The sequence below is a fragment of the Hemiscyllium ocellatum genome, chromosome 47 (genome assembly GCF_020745735.1).
Source record: "Hemiscyllium ocellatum isolate sHemOce1 chromosome 47, sHemOce1.pat.X.cur, whole genome shotgun sequence".
Lineage (NCBI taxonomy): Eukaryota > Metazoa > Chordata > Chondrichthyes > Orectolobiformes > Hemiscylliidae > Hemiscyllium > Hemiscyllium ocellatum.
Window position 1 is genome coordinate 21,541,945 of NC_083447.1, and position 25,681 is coordinate 21,567,625.

General features: G+C 41.6%; 1 long non-coding RNA gene and 1 gene segment (V, D, J or C); one reads left to right on the forward strand and one right to left on the reverse strand.

Moving 5' to 3' along the window:
* Positions 1-23,246, reverse strand: part of LOC132836557 (uncharacterized) — a 33,125-nt gene extending 9,879 nt beyond the window's left edge. The window contains exon 1 of one of the 2 annotated variants that reach the window (XR_009647376.1): positions 22,334-23,246. This is a non-coding gene — a long non-coding RNA (uncharacterized LOC132836557). Of the gene's footprint in view, positions 1-22,139 lie in introns of both variants that reach the window. The other variant, XR_009647375.1, reaches the window with a different exon arrangement.
* On the forward strand, positions 14,065-19,098 carry LOC132836554 (T cell receptor beta variable 10-3-like). The segment is given in 3 exon segments: positions 14,065-14,153; positions 14,435-14,754; positions 18,895-19,098. Coding segments are annotated over 3 exon segments (387 nt in total).
* Positions 23,247-25,681: the final 2,435 nt, after the last annotated feature.

The following is a 25,681-nucleotide window of genomic DNA, read 5'->3' on the forward strand; positions in this document are numbered from 1 at the left end:
AACATGGTGGCACAATGGTTACATCTGCATTTTTCCAGAATCTGCCTGCATGTGAATTCTTCAAATCTCACGGCTGCTATTAGGTGGTCTGTAGAAAATCCCGAATGAGATGGCTGTACCCTTGCTGTTCCTGTCAGGCAGCATCCGAGGAACGGGATCAGAGCCTTCCTGATGAAGGGCTCCTGCCCGAAAAGCCGATGTTCCTGCTCCTCGGATGCTGCCTGGCCCGCTGTGCTTTTCCAGCGCCACTCTAATCTTGACAGTATTTTAAACAGTCGGTCCATAGTTTCTTTTACTTTTTTCCTCAAGTACTCATGCAATCTCCTCTTTCGCAAGTTAGATTCCAGTTGAAGTATTTTCTCTGACTTGGAACTTACTGTTTAGTCTACTTCAGTCACACTTTCAGGCAGAACATTCTGTATTTTCATTAATTCGGACGGATTTGCCTGATTCTCTTTTAATATTTTGATCGCCTGTGGACATACCTGGTAAGGGGAACATATGTTATACACACTTAATTGCCCTCAAACTGAAGGCTTCACTAGGCCATTTCAGAGGATAGTTTAATAGTCAACTAAGTTGTTGTAGATCTGGAGTCACGTGCAGGTCGGACGAGGCAGGTACACTTTCTTCCCAAAAATGGATTAGCAAATAAGATGGTTTGTTGATTTCGTTGATGAGTTTGCATGAGTGTGAATGACTAGCCCAGTTATATTTGTGACGTTATTGTGGCTTTAAGGGAGATGTGTTCTGTCGTGTTTCTCTCGCAGAGATGTGTTTTCACCATGGCAGCGAGGTATCAGCTTCAAGCACGTGGACCAAATAGCTTTGCTTTTTTAAAAAATTTCACTGTGGATAAAAGAAGCATGAATGGGCGCAGTCACGACTCACACAGACCGAGGAAGGTTTATTTTTAGTTTTACTTTCGGTTAGTTGAAGATTTCTGCTGGCAATGAGCTAAACGCTTGAGTTCCAAGTTGCAAGAGTGAAGTCTTAGACGACAGAAGAGGCAAATAGTTTCTTTCTTCTGGGCTGGACACCGTCTCCCCTTAAGCTAGATATTTCTGTCAAGTATTCTGGTTCTGTGTAATCTGGCAACAGACACTTTTAGATTTTCTTTCAGAATAGGTAGACGTCGCCGGTAAGGAAGGTTTTCCTAGCTAACACTAAATACTTTAAGAAGGTGGTGGTTCCTTGCCTGTTTGAATCTGTAGTTAATCTGGTGCAGGTACACCCGCCATGCTGTTAGATTAGATTACTTACAGTGTGGAACAGGCCCTTCGGCCCAACAAGTCCACACCGACCCGCCGAAGCGACACCCACCCATACCCACGGGGAGAAAGTGCAAACTCCACACAGTCAGTCGCCTGTGGCGTGAAATGGTCCCGGATCTCTGGCGCTGTGAGGCAGCAGTGCTAACCACTGTGCCACCGTGCCGCCCATAATTAGGAATGGAGTTCGAGAGATTTGATTCAGCGAAAGTGAGGGAAATTTGATATAATACCACTTCAGGACAATGTTTGATTTGGAAAGCCACTTTCCTGTTTTTTCTATCCATTTCCTACTCAGTGGAAAAGGTCGCTGGTTTGAAAGTTGATGTGGTTGGATGCTGCAATGCATCTTGGAAATTGCAAATTGCACTACTGCAACTATTCCTTGGAGAGCTGCTACTGTGAGAGGAAAAATTGCTCGCATAAATACTCTGCCGAAGCGATAGTATCACGTGCCAAATCATCTAAATGCTCCCACTCTGCTTTAAAGCGAAGCATTCCATCTTTTCCCTATCTTTGGTACATCTATAACAAATCTCGCTTTAATCTTCTCTGCTCCAAGGAGAGCAATGCAACGTTTCCAGTCTGTGCCCGAAACAGAGGACATTTATCCCTCTCCCCATTCGATAATCGAAGCCATTGACTAATAGAAAGATACACTTGTGCAGAACTGAATTTGGAGAGGGGTTGGTGGAAGAGTCAGAATTCCCGTATTGAGAGAACGAGATATTTTGAAAGAGTCTATACTGAAAACACGGTCCAGAGTATGGGCTGAATTATTCTATGCTATCGGATCGTCAATACCGAGGACATGATTCAACTGACGCTTTGTCCTATTCTCTGTTGGACGTATAATTTCTTACGGGCATTTTTCTAAAGCGTCTGGAGACTCCCTTGCTTCCAAGCCAATATTTTAAATGCACAATGCAATTTCTGTTCATGGTCACAATGCTATTCAACTTCTTCAGTGCATATTGGCTAGCTCCTTTCAAATGTATCCTTCACCTGAATGTTATTTCTGGGTTTGGAAAGGACATGCCCCTCCTGAAGATATCAGAGGCCCTCAGAACTGGATGTCAGTTCGTTCTTAAGTAATTTTCGGCTCCGACAATTCCGTTTGTCTGTGACTACTAATCAGTGCCGTCGTCATCCTTAGTGGTGAATTGAGACATTTCAGCTGCCAAATCATGCATCTCCACTTGCTCACCTTCACTCTCTCGTAGTTTTGAGCCCGAGTAAGATATATGGAACTTTTAAAGTTTTGCACTGGAGGCCTTTGGGACATCTATTTGTTAAACTTAATTGCGCTGTTTTCGCATTGTACCGATGGACAATTATGAGAAACAATTCATATATTAATGTCCGCAGCATGTGCATCCGCAATCCGTACTTGCGATTTGCAACCGATTAACATTATTTTAGTTGCTAAAATATATAATTATATCAGATGCTTTTAGTATAACAACGTATTTCTGTTGTTTGTCAATTATTTACTACGGCCTTTAAATACCAGATTTACCTGTTGTTATAAACTGGAGTTAGATAATGAACCTGTTTTATCCAGAGGCGGCCCTCGGTTGCATTAGTTTTATGTCGAATTTCGATTACAAATTTCTAAAATGGAGCTAATCATGAAATGCGTCGCTTTTCTTTCAGACTGTCCGCTGGCAGATGTAATACATCAGTGGGCACTTTCGCGCTCTGTTACAAATGGTGAACAGCCCGTATTAAATTGCTATCAGAATGAGAGTCTGTAGCAACATGCTCTAGTATCGCCAGAAACCTGGAGAAGGTTTCAAACTCATCGGGTGTCAGTACAGGAGCAACGAAGCTGTGTATGAAGAGAACTTCAAGTCACGATTCGAAATCACACGAACCATTAACGAGAGCATGTCTACCCTGACAATCAGCAATGTTGGCCCCGCAGATGAGGCAAGTTATTTCTGAGCAGCCAGCGATGGAGTCATCGGAAACCCCAACAAAAACCATCGCAGAGAAACAGCTGATATTCCTGCCGAACACCTTGCCGCCTGAAAGTTCCGATCTCTTCAGCATGCTAAGTAAACTGGAGTGCAAATAATTACAGAACAAACAAATAGAATAAAGGAAGAAAGATGGAAGGAAAGATGAAAGAAAGTCCGTAGGTGTATTGAGAATTTCAAAGATTTATCACTGTCATCATTTTCTCAGTCCAAAATGGCCTATCTCTTATTCTGTGACCTCCCCTGAGGAAGTGGTGACATCGCGGCATGGTTACTAAACAGTAATCTAGAAGCTCGAACCCATGCTCTGGGGTCATAAATTCGAATCTCACCATTGCAGGCGGTGAACTTTGATCTAAATTTAATAATGATCACGTATTTACCATTTTACAGTCATATATGCCACCATTACCTGGTCTGGCCAACATATGACTTCAGACCTACAGCAATGTGATTGACTCAGTCTGTTCTCTGGGCAATTAAGGATGGATAAGAAATACTGGCCGAGCCAGAAGTACCCATCTCCCATGAACCTAGATAGTGGCACAAAAAAAGCTTCTTGAGGTCTTTACGAATGTTGTGTATTTCAATGATATTCGCATTTCAATCTTCCAAAATATACGCCTGCTCTGCTTATAGGACAAACACAGAATTCCAGAAACTAGTCTTTTTTTAAAAAAAACTGTAAGGATAAGTGAAGTGCGGTCTTGTCAAGCTCTTGTTTAATCGCAGCAAGACTTTTTTCTTTTGAAATCAACTCTTCTTGCAATAAGGAGCAACATATTACCTGCGCTCTTAATTGCTTGCTGCACATGCTTGTTAGTTTCAGTGACGTAAGAACCAAGAATATTCCATGTGCAATTTGGTAGTGGAAATAAAGCCGTTCTGAGCGGGAATTCTGTCTTGGTGGCGGTTGGAGGAGCGGGGCTCAAGGGCGGAGGAGCGGGAATTCTGTCTTGGTGGCGGTTGGACCTCCTCCCTCACTTCCCTCCAAGGCCCCAAGGGATCCTTCCATATCCGCCACAAGTTCACCTGTACCTCCACACACATCATCTATTGCATCCGCTGCACCCGATGTGGCCTCCTCTACATTGGGGAGACGGGCCGCTTACTTGCGGAAAGCTTCAGAGAACGCCTCAGGGACGCCCGGACCAACCAACCCAACCACCCAGTGGCTCAACACTTTAACTCTCTCTCCCACTCCACCGAGGACATGCAGGTCCTTGGACTCCTCCACCGGCAGAACATAACAACACGACGGCTGGAGGAGGAGCGCCTCATCTTCCGCCTGGGAACCCTCCAACCACAAGGGATGAACTCAGATTTCTCCAGTTTCCTCATTTCCCCTCCCCCCACCTTGTCTCAGTCGGTTCCCTCAACTCAGCACCACCCTCCTAACCTGCAATCTTCTTCCTAACCTCTCCGCCCCCACCCCACTCAGGCCTATCACCCTCACCTTGACCTCCTTCCACCTATCACATCTCCATCGCCCCTCCCCCAAGTCCCTCCTCCCTACCTTTTATCTTTGCCTGCTTGGCACACTCTTCTCAGTCCTGATGAAGGGCTTATGCCCGAACGTCGAATTTCCTATTCCTTGGATGCTGCCTAACCTGCTGTGCTTTAACCAGCAACACATTTTCAGCTATGCCCTCTTGTCCTAGTTTCACCCACCGGTGGAGACATCTCTATTTCTATCTCACTCATTCCCTTCAAAATTTTATGTTCCTGTGGCGATCCTCCCTAATTCGTCTAAATTCCAATGAATATAATCCCAGTCTACTCAGTCGCTCCTCATAAAACAACCCCATCTACTCCAGAATCAACTTAGTCAACCACTTCTGTACCTTCTCTAGAGCCAGAGCATTCCTTCCCAAGTCAAGAAACCAAAACTGTACACACTACTCCAGATGTGGCCTCACTAGCACCTTGTACAGCTGCAACATAACCGCCCTGTTTTTAAACTCAATCCCTTCAGCAATAAAGGAAAAAATTCCATTTGTATTCCTAATTACTTATTATACGGCAAACCAACCCTCTGTGATTCATGCACAAGAACCCCAGATCCCTCTGTATAGCAGCATGCTGCAACGTTTTACCATTCAGATAATAATCCTTTTAAACTAGTATTACGATCGTTTGTTACGATGTAATTCACTGAAGCTACTTGCAAATGCTCATTGAAGCCGAAAGGTATCGGCAAAAAAAAGTTACTGTTCGGGGCATCAATTGAACTTTTCAAGCGAGTTTTATTGAAGTTGATCAACGCTGACCAATCTATTTATGATATAAATAGTGATTATATATGTTAACTGTAGAATAGCTCGAGAACGTTAATTGCATCTTCATGCCTCTATGTTCCTACATTTCCATACCGAAAGATTAATGAAGTATCTCGTGGCACTACACCATGAAATGTGACAAACAAAATATAAGTTCATCGTCTTAGTAGTTTTCTTTGTGAGGCTGAAGAGTGCAGACGGGTTTTAAAATGAAAATAAAACAAGCCCTGAACTCTTTAACTGTCTGCCGACCTAATTTTGGCTATTCCAGATGAATTACTATTACATTATTGCAACAGCAGGTGGCAATGCCAGATCAAATACATTTGATTCTCACTGCAGTACATATTTGAATTATACAGAACATTGTTGTGCTGGAACATAAGAACTAAGACCCCCTACTACGATTAGCTAAACTCCTGGCACTCCTTTGCTAACCACACTGTGCATCACTCTGTGGGCGTCAGTAGCGCAAACAAAAATGAATAATTGGAAAGATCTGACGACTCTTCAAGATTTAGCACAAATGTTGGGCCTGACATCAAAATTCATACTCAATGACTGAATTAAAAAAAAAGTAAGCCTTTTATTTCTTAGAGTACAAAGTGAGGTCTGCAGATGCTGGAGATCAGAGCTGAAAATGTGTTGCTGGTTAAAGCACAGCAGGTTAGGCAGCATCCAAGGAACAGGAAATTCGACGTTTCGGGCCAGAGCCCTTCATCAGGAATTAGAGCCACCTCTACCATTCATTAAAAACAGTTTTTTTTTGCCGCCTTAGCTCTTCTTGTCTATGCTTATTATCTTTGTCTTACCCTTTGGCACAACGTCTACCAATCTCTGTCCTGAATAAAACAAATGACTGGACATTTCTTTGGAAGGAGAATTCCAAAAATTCACAACTCCTTTTGTGGAGAAATTTATGCTAATACTGAATAGTCGATCAATTATTAGAACATCTTGTCACCTATTGTTATTGTTCTTATTTGTTGGATGTAGGCATCACTGGCAAGTTCAGAATATATTGCAAATCCCTAAAACCTCCGGAATCGGATGTCTCGTCGGGCCATTTCTACTTGTTGTTCTCTATTCTCACCATGAGAGAACAAAATCCTATGAAACCTCTTCTCGCAGGTCAAACCTCTCGTTCCAGAGGTTACTCACGCCATAATAATGCCTCTGAGAGAAGTAAGATTTTTCTTTTGCAAGTATAGTTTAACAGTAAACGTGTGCAATTTCACAAAAAATGAAGTATTTTTGCTGCTTGAGTTCATATTCTATCACCTTAAATAAATAAATCGATAAATAAAAACAGATTTATTGCCTCAACGTTTTTCCTGAACATAAATGGCACCTTGAGATGATTCATGTGCACGGTCTCCCAAAAGCCTTTGAGCATCAATACCCACCTATATTACACAGTTTTGGAAGATATTCTGCTTCTCTGTCAAATTAAACATATCAAACACAAATTTCGCAATCTCCGTAAAACAGAATACACTTGAACTGTTCAGATCACATGGAACAGCACAGAATCTACAGCAGGGTCAAGGCAATTCCGCACAACTTTGCCAGCCTTTATTAGTTGCACCTTCAAATCACGTTGTCAAATCATAGTGCTATCTCTGTTTTAAGCCATTTCCCATTCAATCATTCTTCGATCGTGTGTAATTATCCAATCATTTATTTATCTATTATCAACGGAATTCTTCATTTGGACAGTATTTTTATTTGGCAATTTTCTTTCTATCTTTCTGTAGAAGGCAAATGCATTTGGAAACTTTACTGTGCTTTACTGAACGTATTGAATGCACTTTACTAATTCCCCACAAATACCACGAAGGTGTAGTCACAGTTTTCCAACCACTTCGGAATGTCGGTTAAAAGAAAGGAAATTAGGCGCATAAGTGAACACCCAAAGCAATAATAACCTGAAATTAACTCTTAAAGTACTGAAATTGCTTAGAAGGTATTGTCAATTCGATATAATTAATGCTTCAGGTCTTATGCTACTTAAAAATCAGAAGATCTTCAAATATTTTGCTTTTAGATCGGATCTGAAATAGTTAACGTTCTTCCTACTCAGAAAATCACTTATAGTAAGACAACAGAAGTCGGAGCATTTGAACCAATTCCATATAATATTAATTCACTTCCGTACACAGCTTTTATTCAGCAAGGCTTGTCACATCCGTGGCGTCATTTCCAGTTGGCACGTTGCAACTTTCACACATGCCTTCAACAATAGATTCCGTATGTTATTTATCTCTTCGCTTGTCAGACTTCATATTGGGCTCCCTAGAAAGATGGAAATAAATCTCCTGTTCTGTGCCTTTGCATTGCTGATGTTTTGTAAGCTAACTTCAAACCCATTGTTCTTGCGTTGAAACAAAGTTTACTTACGTACGATTAATGATCGATGTAACTTTTTCCTTTGTTTTATTGCTTTTGCTTTCTCTATGTAGAAAGCGAAGTATGAGTTATGTTATACTAATATTTTGCTATATAACAAATATGTATTCATTAAGTCTCTCCTGTTAATTTACATAGAATTCCTAGGGAGACATTTTGGCTGTGGAATCTTTTAGATTAGTTTATACAAAAAGCTGGAACAAATTAGCTGGGAGAATTGACTTCCTTTTTGTGCCGTATGATTTGTTAAGATTATTTTCGGTAGAAAACACACTGTAATGTACGGAAGCCATCGTTCTTCATCCATTCGACTACTGTCGCTACATTAACGGAATTATATATCTTATTTTCCACTTCAGGCCATTGTCGATGCGTTTCAGTGTCTCAGATTCCCAGAGAACTGACTGTGCGCCGAGAGGACACCGCAGCGTTGACCTGTCAACAGGAGGACAGTGATTACATCACAATGCTCTGGTACCGGCAGTCTGGTGGACAGGGTCTGCAACTTGTGGCGATTGACGTGTCTGGGAATAAACCCACTTTCGAGAGAGGATTCGAGAAGGGGTTCGACGTGGTGAGACGCAATCTGAAAACGTCCATTCTAAAAATTCTGTCTGTAAACCCGGGTGATACAGCGATGTATTTCTGCGCTGCAAGTGAACACAGTGTTTCAAATCTCTTATGCGGCATGACAATAACCATCTTGTAGCATTTCAAGAGCTATATTTTCCTGCTTGTACCTTTCCGATGTCAGTTCCTGGCTATCCCTCACGTGTTGGCATGTCCAACTATATTGGACAGAAAGAGAGTCAGATAGTTCACAAAATCTGTCAACCAAATACAAAGCCTGAATCAGGAATTTAGTGAATACTGCCCAGTTGTCTGGATGAATGGACCTTTAAAACTTTCAAGAAGCTTGACATACAAATCAGCTCACTTGATTGGCACCACATCCACAAAAAAATCGCTAATTTCAGAATTGACATTGAACAGCAGCAATGTGTACCAGTTACAACGTACTCTATAAATATTCATCAAATAAACAACACCTTCCAAATCCATGATTGGCACCGACTAAAAGATGGGCAGGAGAGACATGGGGGCATCATCACCTGCAAGTCCCTCTCCAAACAATTCGCCATGATGATTTGAAACTACATCACTATTCGTTCAGTATCCCTGGGTCCGAGTGTTAAAACTGCCAACTATTCCTCCAACGGCATTTTGGGCTTACCTATAATAAACAGACTGCAATAGTTCAAAAATACAGCTCACCATCACATTTCAAAGGCATCAATGGATGGGAAATAACTGCAGGTTTAGGTATCGATACCCACATCCCACGAATGAATAAGAACAGGATAGCATTACGGTTAATGATAACCAGGGTGTGAGAGAAAAACAGATTGCATATACAAATAGGCTAAAATAAGGTTTAAGTGAAGAAAAATGGTAACAGAAGCGTGAAAATTTAAGTATCTTTCTCAAAATACGTTTGCAATTCGTATCAAGATGGCTATAGCAATGTGATATCCCATACAGAGAAATGATCGCAAGGTAAAAAAGAGAAATAATCAGGGAAGTGCATATGCCAGGGTAATTGACAGTTTGGAAGTATAAACAACACACATGAGATGGTCAGATGATTATCCAATAAATGATGAAATGATAAATGAACCAGGTCTGATGAAGAACGTATGCCCGAAGCATCGATTCTCCTGCTCCTCGGATATTTGCCTGACCGGCTGTGCTTTTCCAGCACCACGCTCTTCGACTCGCATCTTCAAATAGGCCTCTATTTTTTCTTACCTGAAATATTCAAAGCTGTGGTTGGGGTCTGGGACATGAGCAGGTGGGGAATGATTCTGACGGTAATGGGGAATCCAGAAGAAATCATATCCCAGACTGCAGGTGGGATTTGTACTACACAACGGATACAAGAGATCATCACCTGTAAGAAACTAAGCCTAATTGACAGAGAGACTTTGAGTTGATGGGAGCCAGTGAATGAAGGCTGGTAGATGAGGTACATTCATGTAGGGACTGGGGGAGTGATGAAAATATGGTGGTGATTGTGAGCCTGAGGGGTTTGGGATGGATCGAGGGAATGAATAGATCGGATGCCAGGGGTGGCATTGCTAGTCTTAATGGGAGATTGTGGTGTTGCCTACAGATGGTGAAAAACTTATGTCTTGGGCTGTTGGATCAAGAGGTGGGTCGTGGGTTTGAAGGCTGAGGGACAAGGAGGGAACAGGAGGCAACGTGGGGTGTTGCAGAGAACGGTTTAGGAAAGATAGATGGCTGCCCATACATGGAACTTCCACAGGCCGGCCTGCTGAATTCGAGAGGTATTGGAACGGTTTTCATCTCCTGGATCTACAGATCCTCACCTAGTTGCGGTTGGCTTGTTCGCCAATGCTTGGAAAACCTGGACGACCAGCGTTAAACTTGAAAAATTAAATGATGTTATTGCCCACTGCATCATTGCCATATTTGCTTCCGTGGAGTGAGATAGCTAATTACAACTGTGGAGGGTGTACATTGGGAAGTGGCTGGTTTATATCATAAAGATTCCCTTTAATGCCGGTCAAATTTGCTTTATTTAGGATAAAATTTCCCAACAAACTCGATGCACAGAAAAAAAACCAGGCAGTGACTTTTGCCTGGAAATTTGCGAAATCATGATGAAAGTAAGAAAGTATAAAACAATAACAGGAAATTGGCAAATCTCTTTAGACATTCATAACCAGATACTTACAGTAGTTTGACCCTGGAAAGAAACCAGGGTCAAAATGTTGTGCTGGCATAGGATATGCATTCCTCTTACATTTAGTTGTTGCAGCCATTTACCTTCCTTGCAGCTTCTGATGTCTGAGTACACTTGTATATTCGGGTTAATATTGTTGTGGTTCTGCTCGCCGAGCTGGAAGTTTTTGCTGCAAACGTTTCGTTCCCTGGCTAGGGAACATCATCAGTGCTGTTGGAGCCTCGTGTGAAGCGCTGCTTTGATGTTTCTTCCGGTATTTATATTGGTTTGTTCTTGCCGCTTCCGGGTGTCAGTTTCAGCTGCAGTGATTTGTATGTGGGGTCCAGGTCGATATGTCTGTTGATGGACGTTCTTGCCGTTTCCGGGTGTCAGTTTCAGCTGTAGTGGTTTGTATATGGTGTCCAGGTCAATGTGTCTGTTAATGGAGTTTGTGGATGAATGCCATGCTTCTAGGAATTCTCTGGCTGTTCTCTGTCTGGCTTGTCCTATGATAGTGGTGTTTTCCCAGTCAAATTCATGTTGCTGGTTGTCTGAGTGTATGGCTACTAGAGATAGCTGGTCGTGTCGTTTTGTGGCTAGCTGATGTTCATGGATGCGGATTGTTAGCTGTCTTCTTGTTTGTCCTATATAGTGTTTTGTGCAGTCCTTGCATGGTACTTTGTAAACTACGTTAGTTTGGCTCATGCTGGGTATTGGGTCTAAACTATGCCAGAAACGGAAATGAGACAGGACTTATTCATGATCTTACATCAAAACAAAATCCTCATACCATGGATGATTACAATGTGATAGAAGAAATTCAGTTTGAAGTTGAGAAATTTGTAGCTGAAAATCGAATTTTAAACTTAATTAAATAAGAGTATGCGTTAATGAGAATGAGTTGACGAAAGGGAATAGCTCAGATAGGAAAAAAGTGAAGCGGTTCGTGTCAGATCTTGTATTGAGGAAAACAATTTACTACTACCACCTCGAAGCAACCCAAGATAGGGTGTTCATATTGTATCTGTTTGTAATGACAATATGCACTGAAATCTCAAAAGAAAACAAAAAAAACACAAACTTTTCCACAGCACTGGCATCAACGGGAGAGGGCATTAGCACACACAAGGCTACTAAGCACGCTCTAATACAAAGTGCTAGTTTCTCAACTTAATCATTCAACTGTAACTTTGATATAATCCGAATTCACGTCTTCCCAAATGATGCATTCCAATTGTTGACTATTATTTTGTTCACGTGCTTCCAGATATATCGTTGATCTGTACCCCATTACTCGAATAAAAATGCAAAAGATTTCCGATTTCCTCATTTGTTCTAAGTTCTTTGTACAGGAAATGAATAATTTTCAAAGTCTAACATTTAAAAAAAAAGGCACACATTTGTGGTTGGCGTTCGCTCGTGGCAGACAGAGGTGTATCGTCTGTTGTCACATAATATAGACTAAAAAAGACATTAAAGTGTAGAAGCAGAAATAGCTCATTCAGCCCACAATTCAGTAAGACCATGGCGGATCTGAAAATCTTCAACTGCTTTTTTCCTTATGATCCTTAATTACTTTACTAATTAAAAGTCTGCCTGTTGCAGTATTTAATATATTTAATGACCCAGCCTCCACAACTCAGTGGTTGTTGAGATTCAATAGAGTCAATTCCCTGTGAGTAAAAAGTACTCTCTGTTTTAAATGTGTAACCAATTATTCTGAGATGTCCTCTGGTTTTAACCTTTACCACAGGGAGAAACAACGTTTCCACATCCAACTTGTCAAGTCCCCTGAAAATATTTCAAAAAGATTGCTTCTTGCTCCTCTCAATTCTAACATGTTTAGACACAGTCCATGAATCTCTCCTGGTAAGACAATCTCTTCATAGTGGGTATCAGCGTAGTGAACCTCCTTCAGTTCCTGTAAACCTTTCCTTAAATACTGGCCAAAAACAGTTCACAGTTTTCCAGCTGGGGTGCGATGCGTGCCTTGTATAGTTTTAGAAAATCCTCTATTCTTTTATATCACGTTCCCATTGAAGTAAAGGCCAGCATTCTGTTTACGTTCCATATCACCCGCTGAATTGGGTGCAAACTTTTAGAATTCATGGATGAGGACTCCCAAATCTTTCTGTTCTGCAGCTAAATTTAGTCTTTCTCCATTTAAGTAACGTTGAGCTCCTCCGTTTTATAATGTCAGGATGCGGGATTCACGTTTTCCCACATGGTATTTCATATGCCAAGTATTCTGGTCACTTGCTTAACTATTTGCATCCTCCTGCATATTTTGTCATTCGTACCACTTGCCATTACATCTATTTTTGTGCCATCTGCAAATTTGACGAATGTACATTCAATTTTCTCGCCTGAGTCATTAATATATATCGGAAATGATATATATTAGTCACATATTTTGGCTCCACCATTGATTCCTATGGCATTCCACCAGTTACAGGTTTCCATTCTGAAGATGCTCTCCTTCTCCTAATTGTCTGTCTGCTATTATTGAAAAGTCATTAATCATTTCCATTATGGGTACAATACAGACGACACCAACTGTCACTTCCTGCTAAAAAGATACTATTCTGCAGCATCTGATTGCAATTCTACCTTGTGTGAAGGGCAAGAGAAATATGTCCTCTCCCATCGACGTCTATACGAAAATAAGAGGAATTATTTCTCACTTTCGCCTTCTTTAATTTATAATTATATTAAACCTGAAGCACTTTCTATCGTCTTTGACTACCATCGCAAGTCAACGAATCTTCAAAGGTGTCTTTTTTCTGAAGCCTAGCACTGTTGCAATGTGTGGAACGTGGCAATCAATTTCTGCCAAAGTCTCGACAAATAATAATGTAACAACGATCTTCACGGCTTTCCGTGAAGTCGTTTCAGGATTAAACTGCCTCCCCAGGTTACTGAGCGAATTCGCTGCTTTTCTTCAAAACTGTGGCACTTGAAATGTTAACGTCTTCTGAGAGTTCAATAAAAAAAAGACATCCGAATCTTCCTCAGTACTGAGCCTCCGGCAAATCCAATGTCCACTCGTTACCGGTCTTCTGACTTTGCAGTATTGTTCTTCCGAGAGCGCAGGTAACTGTCATATTCCTTCAAACATGCACTCTCCCTCCCTGCTGACCCACCGACAACGTAACACTCTGTCAATACTTCTCCTTTCAGTCCAGCAGAACTTCTTTTGCACTGCACTGAGTGTCGCTCACGGTTGTGCTTTCGTTTCAATCATGTGATTTAAATGTAATAATCTCATTGGCGTGGGTGCGGCCTAGGGGGTCTCAGCTCGTATATCAATACACGCAGGACTGCTTAAGCTCCTTCCAACTCAGCAAATTGCGAAAGCAATATCACCTGGTGTTATTCTATAAGACAGCTAGAACATCAGGAGGCAGAGATTGGGATAGAATGCATTTGGGCCCGAATTCATGCATCATTATTTTATTGTTGCCGTGTAAGTCACTTGGCCCTCCCACTGAGTTTATTGAGGTCATGTTCAGAGATATTGGAAATATTAGGAATTACAGTATTAATTGTCGTTAGTGGTGAACTGATTAGGGAAAGGTTTTTGAAACATTTAACAATTGAGTGGTGATTGTGAAAAGGCAATTGTTGGATCTCGGCGATGAACCTCCTACTAGTTTGCTGTATCTTAGACACATTAATAATGGTTTGTTTTCGAAAGCGTTGCCAGTAACTTTAAAAGCAAGTTTCGCTTTTTCTTCTGTTACATAGATGTGATCTCTCAGGAGCATCGGATCTTCCAATCGCCAACTCAATTGTCTGTTGAATGGGGAAAAGGCGTGAGCTTGAACTGCCGACAAAGTCAGTCGTTAGAGTACATGTATTGGTACCAACAGAAGAAAGGTGGAGGACTGCAAATGCTTTTGCGCTCATATGGCTATGACAGCAATATAGAGAAAGAGAAAGGTGTCTCCGATCGGTACCAAGCAACAAGGAATGGTATGCAAAACATTAACTTGAACATAACTGGGGCGAATACAGAGGATGAAGGGACATATTACTGTGCTGCCAGTAGTGTCACAGAGGCGCAAGTAAGTGATCCTTCAGTTCAAAAACCTACCACACCTCTCACTTTCAGATCCACAATAATAATGGAATCGCACGTTGTCAATCGTCAACACACAAGGACATAAAAACTAAGGGCAGGGGATAGGTAATTCAGGCTCTCAAACCTGCTTCGATAGGAGTCAGTATCATCATGCTTGATCTTATCTCGGTCTTAACTCCACTTTCCTGCCCGCTGTTCATTTCCCTCTAAACCACCACGAATTAAAATATGTTTAGCTCTTCCTTAAATATACTCAGTGTCACGGCGTCCACCATGCTCTCCGATAGCGAATTCCACCGATTCAAGACCCTCTGAGATAAGTAATTTCTGATCTCAATTTTGAATCTATCATCCCTTAGCTTAAAACTATCTCTTGGATGTTTTGTCAACTAACATTTACACTGGGGTTCAGAAGGAGAAATTAAGTAAGAAATTATAATAATTTTGGAGATCGTCCTCCTTTAGAGGAGGACAGAGGCCAATAACTTTAGGGAGGCAGTTACAAACCAGAGGCCCAGAATGAGAAAAGATGTCGAAGAACTACATGCATTATTGAGACAATGCTGACACCTATCGCTCTGCTTTCGCTATTGCATGTAACTCGTTGATTGGCTAAAACCTGGTTAATTTGGAAAGTAAGAAGAAAGAAACCGTCTCCACTGCAGCCCCTTCATTTAGGTTTTCTGAAGTAAAGCTTGTTATGATCCTAGATGAACCCATCACATTTCCGTTACGAATTGATTCGGGGCTAGTAATCTTTTTGCTTACTATTTACAAAGTTTGATATCTCAGACATATAAGATTCAATTTGTGAACATATGTCAAAGCACATCCCATTGATTTCTTAGCAATCCACCCAGACGTTACTGTCACTGCGTCCCCAAATCTCATGAAACGTTTTCCTCCTTCACAAGGAAGTGCAGTCTTTTTCTTTTCCAGAGCTAGCTTGCTCTCCAGTTTAAAACCCCTGCCGAATTTCAGATTACGATCCTCAGCCAAACGGCATATGAATCCAGAGTTCCCTCAGATCTATTCCCACACCTAATGTGATGAACCCACCGCAATTCCGTTACGAATGTAGGTGGGACCTCTACAAGCAGATGGTATTCATCTAAACCAGAGGGGATACAATATCCTGGGTGGGAAATTCGCTAAAGCTAATAGGTGGATTTAAACTAATACAGCAGGGGGATGGGAACCAAAATTGTAGGACAAGTACAGAAGAGGATGAGAGTATGGAGTTCCCAAATCAAGAATCTGACACTGGCAAGCGAGAACCTGGTTTGAAGTGTGTGTACTTCAACGCGAGGAGCATCCGAAATAAAGTGGGTGAACTGGCAGCATCGGGTGGTACCTGGGACTTCGATGTTGTGACTATTACGGAGACATGGATAGAGCAGGGACAGGAATGGCTGTTGCAGGTTCCGGGATTCAGATGTTTCAGTAAGGACAGAGAAGATGGTAAAAGAGGGGGAGGTGTGGCATTGTTGATCAGGGACAATAGTTGTAGAAAGAATATGTGTAGACTCGTTAGCTGAGGTAGTATGGGCTGAGTTAGAAACAGGAAAGGAGAAGTCACCATGTTTTCTATAGGCCTCCGAATAGTCCCAGAGAAGTAGAGGAAACGATAGGAAAGATGATTCTTGATAGGAGTGAGAGAGGCAGGGTAGTTGTCATGGGGGACTTCAACTATCCAAATATTGACTGGGATCACTACAGTACGAATACGATAGATGGGTCAGTTTTTGTCCAGTGTGTGCAGGAGGGCTTCCTGACACAGTATGTAGACAGGCCTACAAGAGGCGAAGCCTCTTTGGATTTAGTACTGGGTAACGAGCCTGGCCAGGTGTTAGATTTGGAAGTAGGTGAGCACTTTTGAGACAGCGATCATAATTCAGTCAGGTTTACTTCAGTGATGGAAAGGGATAGGTGTACTCCACCGAGCAAGAGTTACAGCTGGGGGAAGGGAAATTACGATGCAATTAGGAAAGATTTAGGAAACATAGAATGGGGAAGGAAACTGCAGGGGTTGAGCACATTAAAAATGTGGAGCTTATTCAAGGAAAGGCTCCTATGTGTTCCAGATAAGTAAGTACCTGTCAGGCAGGTGCAGGTAGGTACCTGTCACGTGTGAGCCATGGTTTACGATGAAAGTGGAATCCCTGGTCAAGAAGAAGAAGAAAACTTATGTTAGAACAAAATGCGAAAACTGAGTTAGGGCGCTTGAGGGTTACAGGAAGTCAGGAAAGACCTAAAAAGAGAGCTCAGAAGAGCCAGGAGGAGACATGAGACGTTGTTGGTGAATAGGATCAGGGTTAACCCTAAGGCTTTCCATAGGTATGTCAGGAATAAAAGAATGACGAGAGGTAAATTAGGGCCAATCAAGGATAATAGTGGGAAGCTGTGTGTGGTGTCAGAATAGGTAGGGGAAGCAGTAAATAAATATTTTTTGACAGTGTTCACTTTACAAAATAAAAATGTTGGTGAGGAAGATGCAGAGATATTTGCCTCTAGACTAGAAGAGATTGAGGTTCACAAGGAAGAGGTATTAGAAATACTGCAGAGTGTGAAAATAGACAAGCCCCCTGGGCCGGATGGGATCTATCCTAGGATACTCTGGGAAGCAAGGGAAGAGATTACCGAGCATTTGGCATTGATCTTCAAATCATCATTGTCTACAGGAATAGTGCCTGAGGACTGGAGGATAGCAAATGTGGTTCCCTTGTTCGAAAAGAGCAGTCGAGACAACCCTGGTAATTACAGACCAGTGAGTCTCACTTCAGTTGTTGGTAAAGTGTTGGAAAAGGTTGTAAGAGATAGAATTTATAACCATTTAGAAAAGAATAATCTGATCAGGGACAATCAACACGGTTTTGTGAAGGGTGGGTCGTGCCTAACAACTCTTATTGAGTTTTTTGACAAAGTTACCAAACAGTTAGATGAGAGTAAACTGGTTGATGTGGTGTATATGGATTTCAGCAAGACGTTCGATAAGATTCACCACAGTAGGCTATTATATAAAATACAGAGGAATGTGATTGTGAGAGACATGGCAGTTTGGATCAGTAATTGGCTTGCTGAAAGAAAGCAGAGGGTTGTAGCTGATGGAACATGCTCATCTTGGTGTCCAGTTACTAGCAGCGTACCGTAAGGTTCGGTGATGGGTCATCATTTTTATAAATTACCTGGATGAGGGCTTAGAAGGGTGGGTTAGTAAATTTGTGCACGACACTAAGGTCAGTGGAGTTGTGGATAGTGACGAGGATGTAGTAGGTTGCAGAGAGACATAGATAGGACGCAGAGCTGGACTGAGAGGTGGCAAATGGAGTTTAATGTGGACAAGTGTGAGCTGATCCACTTTGGCCGGAGTAATCGGAATGCAAAGTACTGGGCTAATGGTAGGATTCTTAGGAGTGCAGATGAGCAGAGAGATCTCAGTGTCCATGTACACAAATCCCTGAAAGTTGCCACCCAGATTGACAGGGTTGTTAAGAAGGCATACAGTTATTTGGCCTTTATTAACAGGGGGATTGAGTACTGGAACCAGGAGGTTATGCTCCAGCTGTACAAAGCTCTGGTATGGCCGCACTTGGAGTATTGTGTACAGTTCTGGTCACCGCATTATAAAAAGGACGTGAAAGCAGAGGAGATTTTGTTAGGATGTTGCCTGGTACGGAAGGACTGTCTTAACGAGGAAAGGCTGAGGGCCTTGAGGCTGTTCTCGTTCGAGAGAAGAAGGTTGAGAGGTGACTTAATAGAGACATACAAGATCATCAGAGGGTTAGATAGGGTGGACAGGGAGAGCCTTTTTCCAAGTATGGGGACGGCAATCATGGGGGGACACAACTTTAAAGTGAGGGGAGATAGGTATAAGACAGATGTCAGAGGCAGTTTCTTTACTCAGAGAGTAGTAAAGGTAGGGAATGCTTTGCCTAGTAGATTCACCAAGTTTAAGTTCATTTAAGTCGTCATTGGACAGGAATATGGACGTACATGGAATAGTGTAGGTGGGATGGGCTTCAGATTAGTATGACAGGGCGGAGCAACATCGAGGGCCGAAGGGCCTGTACTGCGCTGTAATGTTCTATGTTCTATGTTCTAACCCTTTGTTCTTCCTTTCCAGCGTATTTGTTCTACTTCTTAGGTCACTGCTAATGGTCAGGCGATACACCAGCTTCTTAACACAGGTTCAATTGCTGCTCCACGACCAGGCTGTATCTCGTTGAGACTCAAGTACTGAACTCTAGCATCCATTCAGTGGCACAATTCCAAATCTCCAGCTGCTCCAAGCGAAACCTATTTCCAGTTTCAGGGAACCAGCAAACAGTAGTCGATTAGCAACCTGACTTCAATTTCTATCGCCCCTGATTTTCGTTCAGCCCCATTTTGTTTATAGCTGCGCCAAGCATCAGGTTACATTCCTTTGACCTACTCCCAGCTGCACTGGACAATAAAGGCTTCCAGATCTTCACTTTATTTAAAATTCTTACAGATAATAGCAAAATGTTCAGCTTTTTGCTTCTACTCTGCCATTTCCATGACGAAACAATTCTTGGCTGACTTTCTGAATTGAGTGACAATCTGTGCTGTTGTTGCTGGGCAAAAATCAGTTATAACTGGCATCGTAATATCTGTGCATTAAATATTACAGTGCTAGCTCACATGTCAGAACTTCATGCCAGATTGATTCTGTCACACATATGATGTGCAAACGTTGCTCAGGAAGCAGATAACCTTAATTCGACACTGGAAGAGATTTTTGTGTATTACATAGATGTATGTGCTGCAATTGGTAACCCCCTGACATCTGAGCCATATGCTTCAAGATGAGGGTCGACTCCTGAGAGTTGGATACGAGTTGAATGTTGGCAACCCCAACACTAGAGCAGAGAGGGCGCTGCGTTTTTGGAACGTCTGCTTGTGGAACACCACACTGTTGGTGGATTAGGAATGCGGATGTACTGAATGGTTGGAGGAACCAATGAAGCGTTAGTACTTACTGAGCAAGCAATTTCAGAAAGTTAGGACTAAGGACGGCCAGGCAGCAAAGACAGACTGCCACACTATCACAGGTTCAATGCTGACAGAGAGCTACAGTACCAGGTGTTCAGTGATGAGTAAGAGCACCGGGCTGTGGTAGACTGTCTGAAGAACTGTAGTGACCAACCTATGAATTGTGAATTAGTAAATTTGAAGTGCCCCATTGTAGATAAATACAGATAGAGTGCTCTATATCAGAGGGACAGCGTTCAACTGTCAATATCAGCGCTGTGGGAACTCAATTGAAAGAGACTGATTCATGAGGGAGTGGTTCGCTCGCAGGAGAATCCTGCACAATTGTAATGCCTGAGAGAGCCCTTACTGATGGCTGGTTAGTGCCGAGGAGGTGAAGCATTGTCAAAGGACTGCATAATTATATTACCAAAAGATCAGTGCTACATGCATCATCAAAGCGGCTTAATTCAAGAAAATATATCAAATTGAAAGCCCATCTGACGTCTTCAATGTAGAAAGTATCATTTAAGTGAAGAGCAGGACGAGCTCTGCTTGCGATTGCAAGACCATCATTTTCCCCTCAGCTAACAAAATTAAAAATAGATTTCCTGACTATTGTTCAATATTTTGCTTGTGAGAACATCTATGCACAATCGGGTGACTGAAAGGCATGGCATTCTAACCAAAACTCCAAGAATAAACACATCGACTTACATCCCATCTATCCTGCCTTGAGAGAAAGAACCGGAAATGACATCACCCACTTAATAAATAGAGAGGCGAGACATACCACTAGCGATTCACCGAAGACTCTCACTGATGATGTTCCCTAATTATGGTGAGGAAACGTCTGAAAACAAACCTTCCAGCTCAGCGAGCTGACTTTTATACTTATCATCAGCCTGAGCTACAAATCTTCTCAAAACTCGCTGACACTGATGAAAACTCCCAAAGTGTTGAGGATGTTTTAATGGAATTATCTTTTACTTAATTTAAAAAGATTTAAACAACAATTTCCGAGGTTAACATGATAAAACAACTCGAGATCATTCACAAATCTGGAGCCATTGTAGATATTTTGTCAAAGGCAAGTGTAAGTCCTTTGTCGCTGCTCAATTCTTCAACAAAAAAAAGTTCAGAAAGCTTATTTCATGCAATGATAAACACAGGTACGAACACACACATTATAAGCAGGACGATGCCACTCATTGAGTCTGCTCAGGTATTCAGTACGATCATGACTGATATGATAAACAGAACAACTGGAATTTTAAACTGTCTATTGTTGGTATATGTACAAAAATCATCTGGTTCACTAATAAGGGAAGAAAAGTTGCCATCCTTACTTGGTCTGGCCCCTACGTGATTCTAAACCCGGAGCAATGTCCTCTGCATTGGCTTAGTCAACCAACAAGCCCAGGGCCTGCCGACGATGCCCTCCTCTCATGCGAGAATAATAAGACAAAACGCCGATAATCTAACCCCGCCCTTCATTACTGTACATAAGCAATAATCAGTTCCATTATAGGACTAAAACATTTTGGGAGCGCGCTTTATGTATTATAAGATGTTTTGGAACATGTTGATGCTTGATGTCAATTTTATCCTCCGCCTACGCACTTCCTGTAACTTTGCCAGCATTTCGTTCTTCTCCTTTCATATGTATGTCCAATCAGAACCCTTGCCTTAGACGAAGCCTTTTCTCATCACTTCCCGGTTGGATTTATCCATCATTATTTTATATCAATGTTTATTTTGCACTCTAACCATTTTCTTTACGCCGACCCTAACAAACCAATTGACCACAAACAAAACTCTCTGCCACCACCAGTTTCTCTCATCCAGGGAACAGTGCATCAATCTGATTGATTCGTGAAAAGTACAACCATTCAGTTTCTGTCTTTGAAAATCACGTTTGCACCTCCTTCAATGACATCACGTTTCTTTCTGTGAAATGGATACCAGACCTATACACGATTCACATATGGTCGAGTCAAGTTCCTTTATAGGCTTAAAAGAACTTCCCAATGAAATAGTGGCTTAATATTTTGTTCGCAAGGGGAGAAACTACAATATCAATGGTATTGTATTCAATAATTCGTTAACATTAATTAGAGTATTAATTCCATAGCCACTCACATTCAGTATCGAATATGCAATCAGGAAAAGAATCTGGTAAAAGCAAGTTAGCGAATTGAGGAACAATGGACGGAAAGCTAAAGGAAGTGCCATGCCTATTTAGATTATATTGCAATTACAAGTAAATAGACATTATCGGCACCGACTCTCATGGTAATTTCAACATTCAAGTATCCCATTAAAGAATTGAACCACATTAATAATAGGAAATATGTAATAGAAATATGACTGCACCTGCATCATTCCACCTTGCAGTTTTGAGATATCAATTCGATCGAGTTTATGATTTTCATTGAATGTTCTGAGCGTGATTATAGGCACCGGTTCTGGAAGTTGGTAGATGGCACAAGGGGTTTCCCCAACTTAGTGCAAAGGTTATCAATTCTTCTTAATAACGTTTCAATCGTTATGAAGGATTGTGCACTTACTTCCATACAGCCGTCACCTCTCTACCGCCAGTATTTGACATCCATGTCCAATTCCTCAATTCCACAACCTGAAGTTTTGTGCTGCATTCGGTCAAAGATGAAACACCTTAAGACACACGACAAACGGTGGAGTTCTCCATGGCTGCTGTTAGTGGCAGGTGCATGGTGAGCTGGATTAGTTTGAAGTAAGATCAACTGAAATGATAACAGCGTCGCACGCTTTACGGGAGGCAGTGGCCTGGTAGTATTATCACCACTCGAATTGAACTAATGTTCTGGTGGCCAACGTTCGAGTCCCGCTACGTCAGATGGTGGGATCTGCTTCCAATTTCTTCTTAAAAGTCTGGAATTAAGAATCTACATATAACCTTCAAATCATTGCCAATTGATGGTTGAAATCCCATGTGACTCATTCCTGTCCTTCAGCGAAGGAAGAAAAATTAGCTTTTCAAGTGATAAGATTACCAGCTTACAATGCACTTGATTTACTGTAGATATCAACGGTCTTCCGGTTGAGAAAATGTGTTAGGTTTCCAGCGTCCTGTACATTTCAGAAAGGATGCAACAAGTAATAGTTCCTCTCTCTTTCTCTCTCTTACATGGTTAAAAGGGCCTTCCCACTCGTGTGTCACAGATGGAAAGAGGTTGAATAACCTCCTCCAGTGTCTGTGCAACTGAAGATAAAGTAATTGAATGGTCTCTTATTTTCAGCTTGAACATGCTGAATAGCCTGTTCTTGTTCCGATGTAAATAGCTATATTGGTTGGAGGAATTCCTTAAATGCCTATTTTACAAGTTAAAGTGCAGTTGATTGGTTTCCTCTTCCATTTTTTAACGACCTTTGATGTTGTATGTCCTCCTCAAGCTGCTGTGCTCTATGGTTGACGAGTCCACCCCATTTTCTTATGCACCAAGTTTCAGAAGAGGTCGTGGAGTTCAACTACGATCTAGTCAATCCCAAATGACATTGCAAACTAAAGCTGGGCAGAGGGACTTAAGAGGCGGGGTCTTATGTCGTTCATCTTCGACATTTTTTTGTATGAGAGTATTTCACCGTGGGGACAGCAGGGCACTGTGATTAATTCCAATGCAACCTCTGTACAAAAACCTCCTTCGAAACAAGCTCAACAGAAGACATCAAGGTGAATGCACCACCATCACGTTTCAATTAAAGCGGTTCAGCGAAAGACCATGAAAGGACAATTGTAACTGCAAGGCACTTCTAACGAAACAAAATGCCTCATCTTTGTGCCATTTTTCTGAACATTGATCACTCTCCATCCCAACTTCCTTTGATAAGCTTGATAAAGAATCATTCAGCCATTTCTCACATTGCCATTCCGTGCAACTTCCTTGACGGAATTCAAATGCTTCTCCTCCGTTTTTAAAGTATTTTGTGCTCCACCACCCTTTGTGTGTTCTCATGACTTGACCAGTAACTCTTAATTGCGACAACAGTCCAATTTTAGGTGACTGTTCCGTGGTGTTGGCATCTGAGAACATGTGGAGTCAATAACATACTTCGGGATGGGCACTAAATTAATGGTAAGAGAATGAATGTTATTCACCTCAGAAATTATCTAGCAATAAAAGTTCACAGTCCTCTGAGATCTGAGCTACTTAAAACGCCAGAGACTATTCTGATATGTGTCAATAACCTCGAGAAATGCGCCCAGTGCAGTACAGTGACAGCATTTATTTATCACTTCCGAGCAATATTCAATTCTGGAGAAGGCATTGACTCCCTCTTCTGATTCACAAAGGAAGGATGCCTGGTTCATTCTCGGGCAAGCTGGAGGTGGCTCATGTAATCTGTCCAATACAAGAATACAACAACGCAATGTTAACGTAGGTGTAACGTGCCATGCAATTAAATTATAATTCTACCCACACATTCAGAATCTGTTCAGAATAAACTGGTTGACAGGGACCAACATTTAATCACGCAGGTACAGATGGAACCAATCGATTAGAACAACGTCTTAGAGGCAATTACAGCATCCAAGATGCACATAGAGGATGCATAACCTGGAAGCATACAGAGTCAAATGAGATTCATAGGTTTGATATCAGTATACTTCATTTAGAATGGCATCACGCAGACTAAAAAGTGACGCTGTTTTGAGGCTGTCTGTGACGGGGTAGTGTCACTGTGCTTCAGAAGTAAATTATTTCGGGCCAGGCACTAAATTAACAGTTCTGGGTAAGTCATCTATCTTATTTTTCCCAGTGTGTCCGTTAATACTTTATTGATGACTAATGAGCCGAGCCTTTCATATTCTCTCCAGTTCAATACATATTTCTTAAATTTTTGCCTGTGAAATGCCGATCTCTTTCATTTCGTAAGAAACAATTCCCGAGACCGTTCATGATTTAGAATTGAACATTGTTCAATTAAACTTTGGTCCTGGGACCAAGTAAACAGTGTTAAGTTAGTCTACGGTTCTAGTATTGATCAGAATCCATGTCAATCTGCAATTGAACATGATGTGGGGGGGGGGGGGGGGGGGAGATGTGATAAGTTCAAGATTAAAACAAAACATTGATGAGACCTACAACCTGATTCACTCTTTCACTATTTTCTCCTTATTCCAAGTTGCCTTTGTACCTGGATGACTTGTTAGCCCTGTACGGGCAGTTAAGAGTCAATTATGTTGCTGTGGGCCGGGAGGGCAGACTAGTTGTCCTTTCCTAAAAGGATATTAGTTTACCAGATGATGCTTTACAACAGTGGATTCAGATCATCTCTCGATTTCCAATTGCCGATTTTACCGAATTCAATTTCTGCCATCACCACCTTGGCTCCAAGGACAGTACGTGGGTTTCTGCAAAACTAGTCCAGAGAAAACGCTGCATATAATCCCTTCCTAGAAGATAGCATACATATTGTAACATATTGTGGGTAACATGACCAGAAATGTTGCATTCTTTAAGTATATATCACATTACGGGGTGATGTAGTCAATGCGTTAAGATGATTAAAGAAATCGAAAACCTACATTTTTAATACCTTTGGTCAGTGAGATGGAGAAGCAAGGAGCGGTTTGCAGCATCTTAAATCAACAACAGTGTATTTTGTTGAGGCATGTGAAATGTAGAAATATGTTGTTCCAACAAATCTCCCGAGATTTGCTGTCCACTTGATATCTCAACTATGAAATCGGTAAATGCTTGTTCGGCAAAGGTATTGCGTGTTAATAATCATGGCGGGGTAGTGAAGTCAAAATACCAAAAAAACACACGATATAATTAAATGGTGGAACAGAATCTAAAGAGGGAATCATCACTCATATGTTCGTAAGGTCAATTCAGGAACTTCAACAGAACTGACTTAGCAACACAGACTCA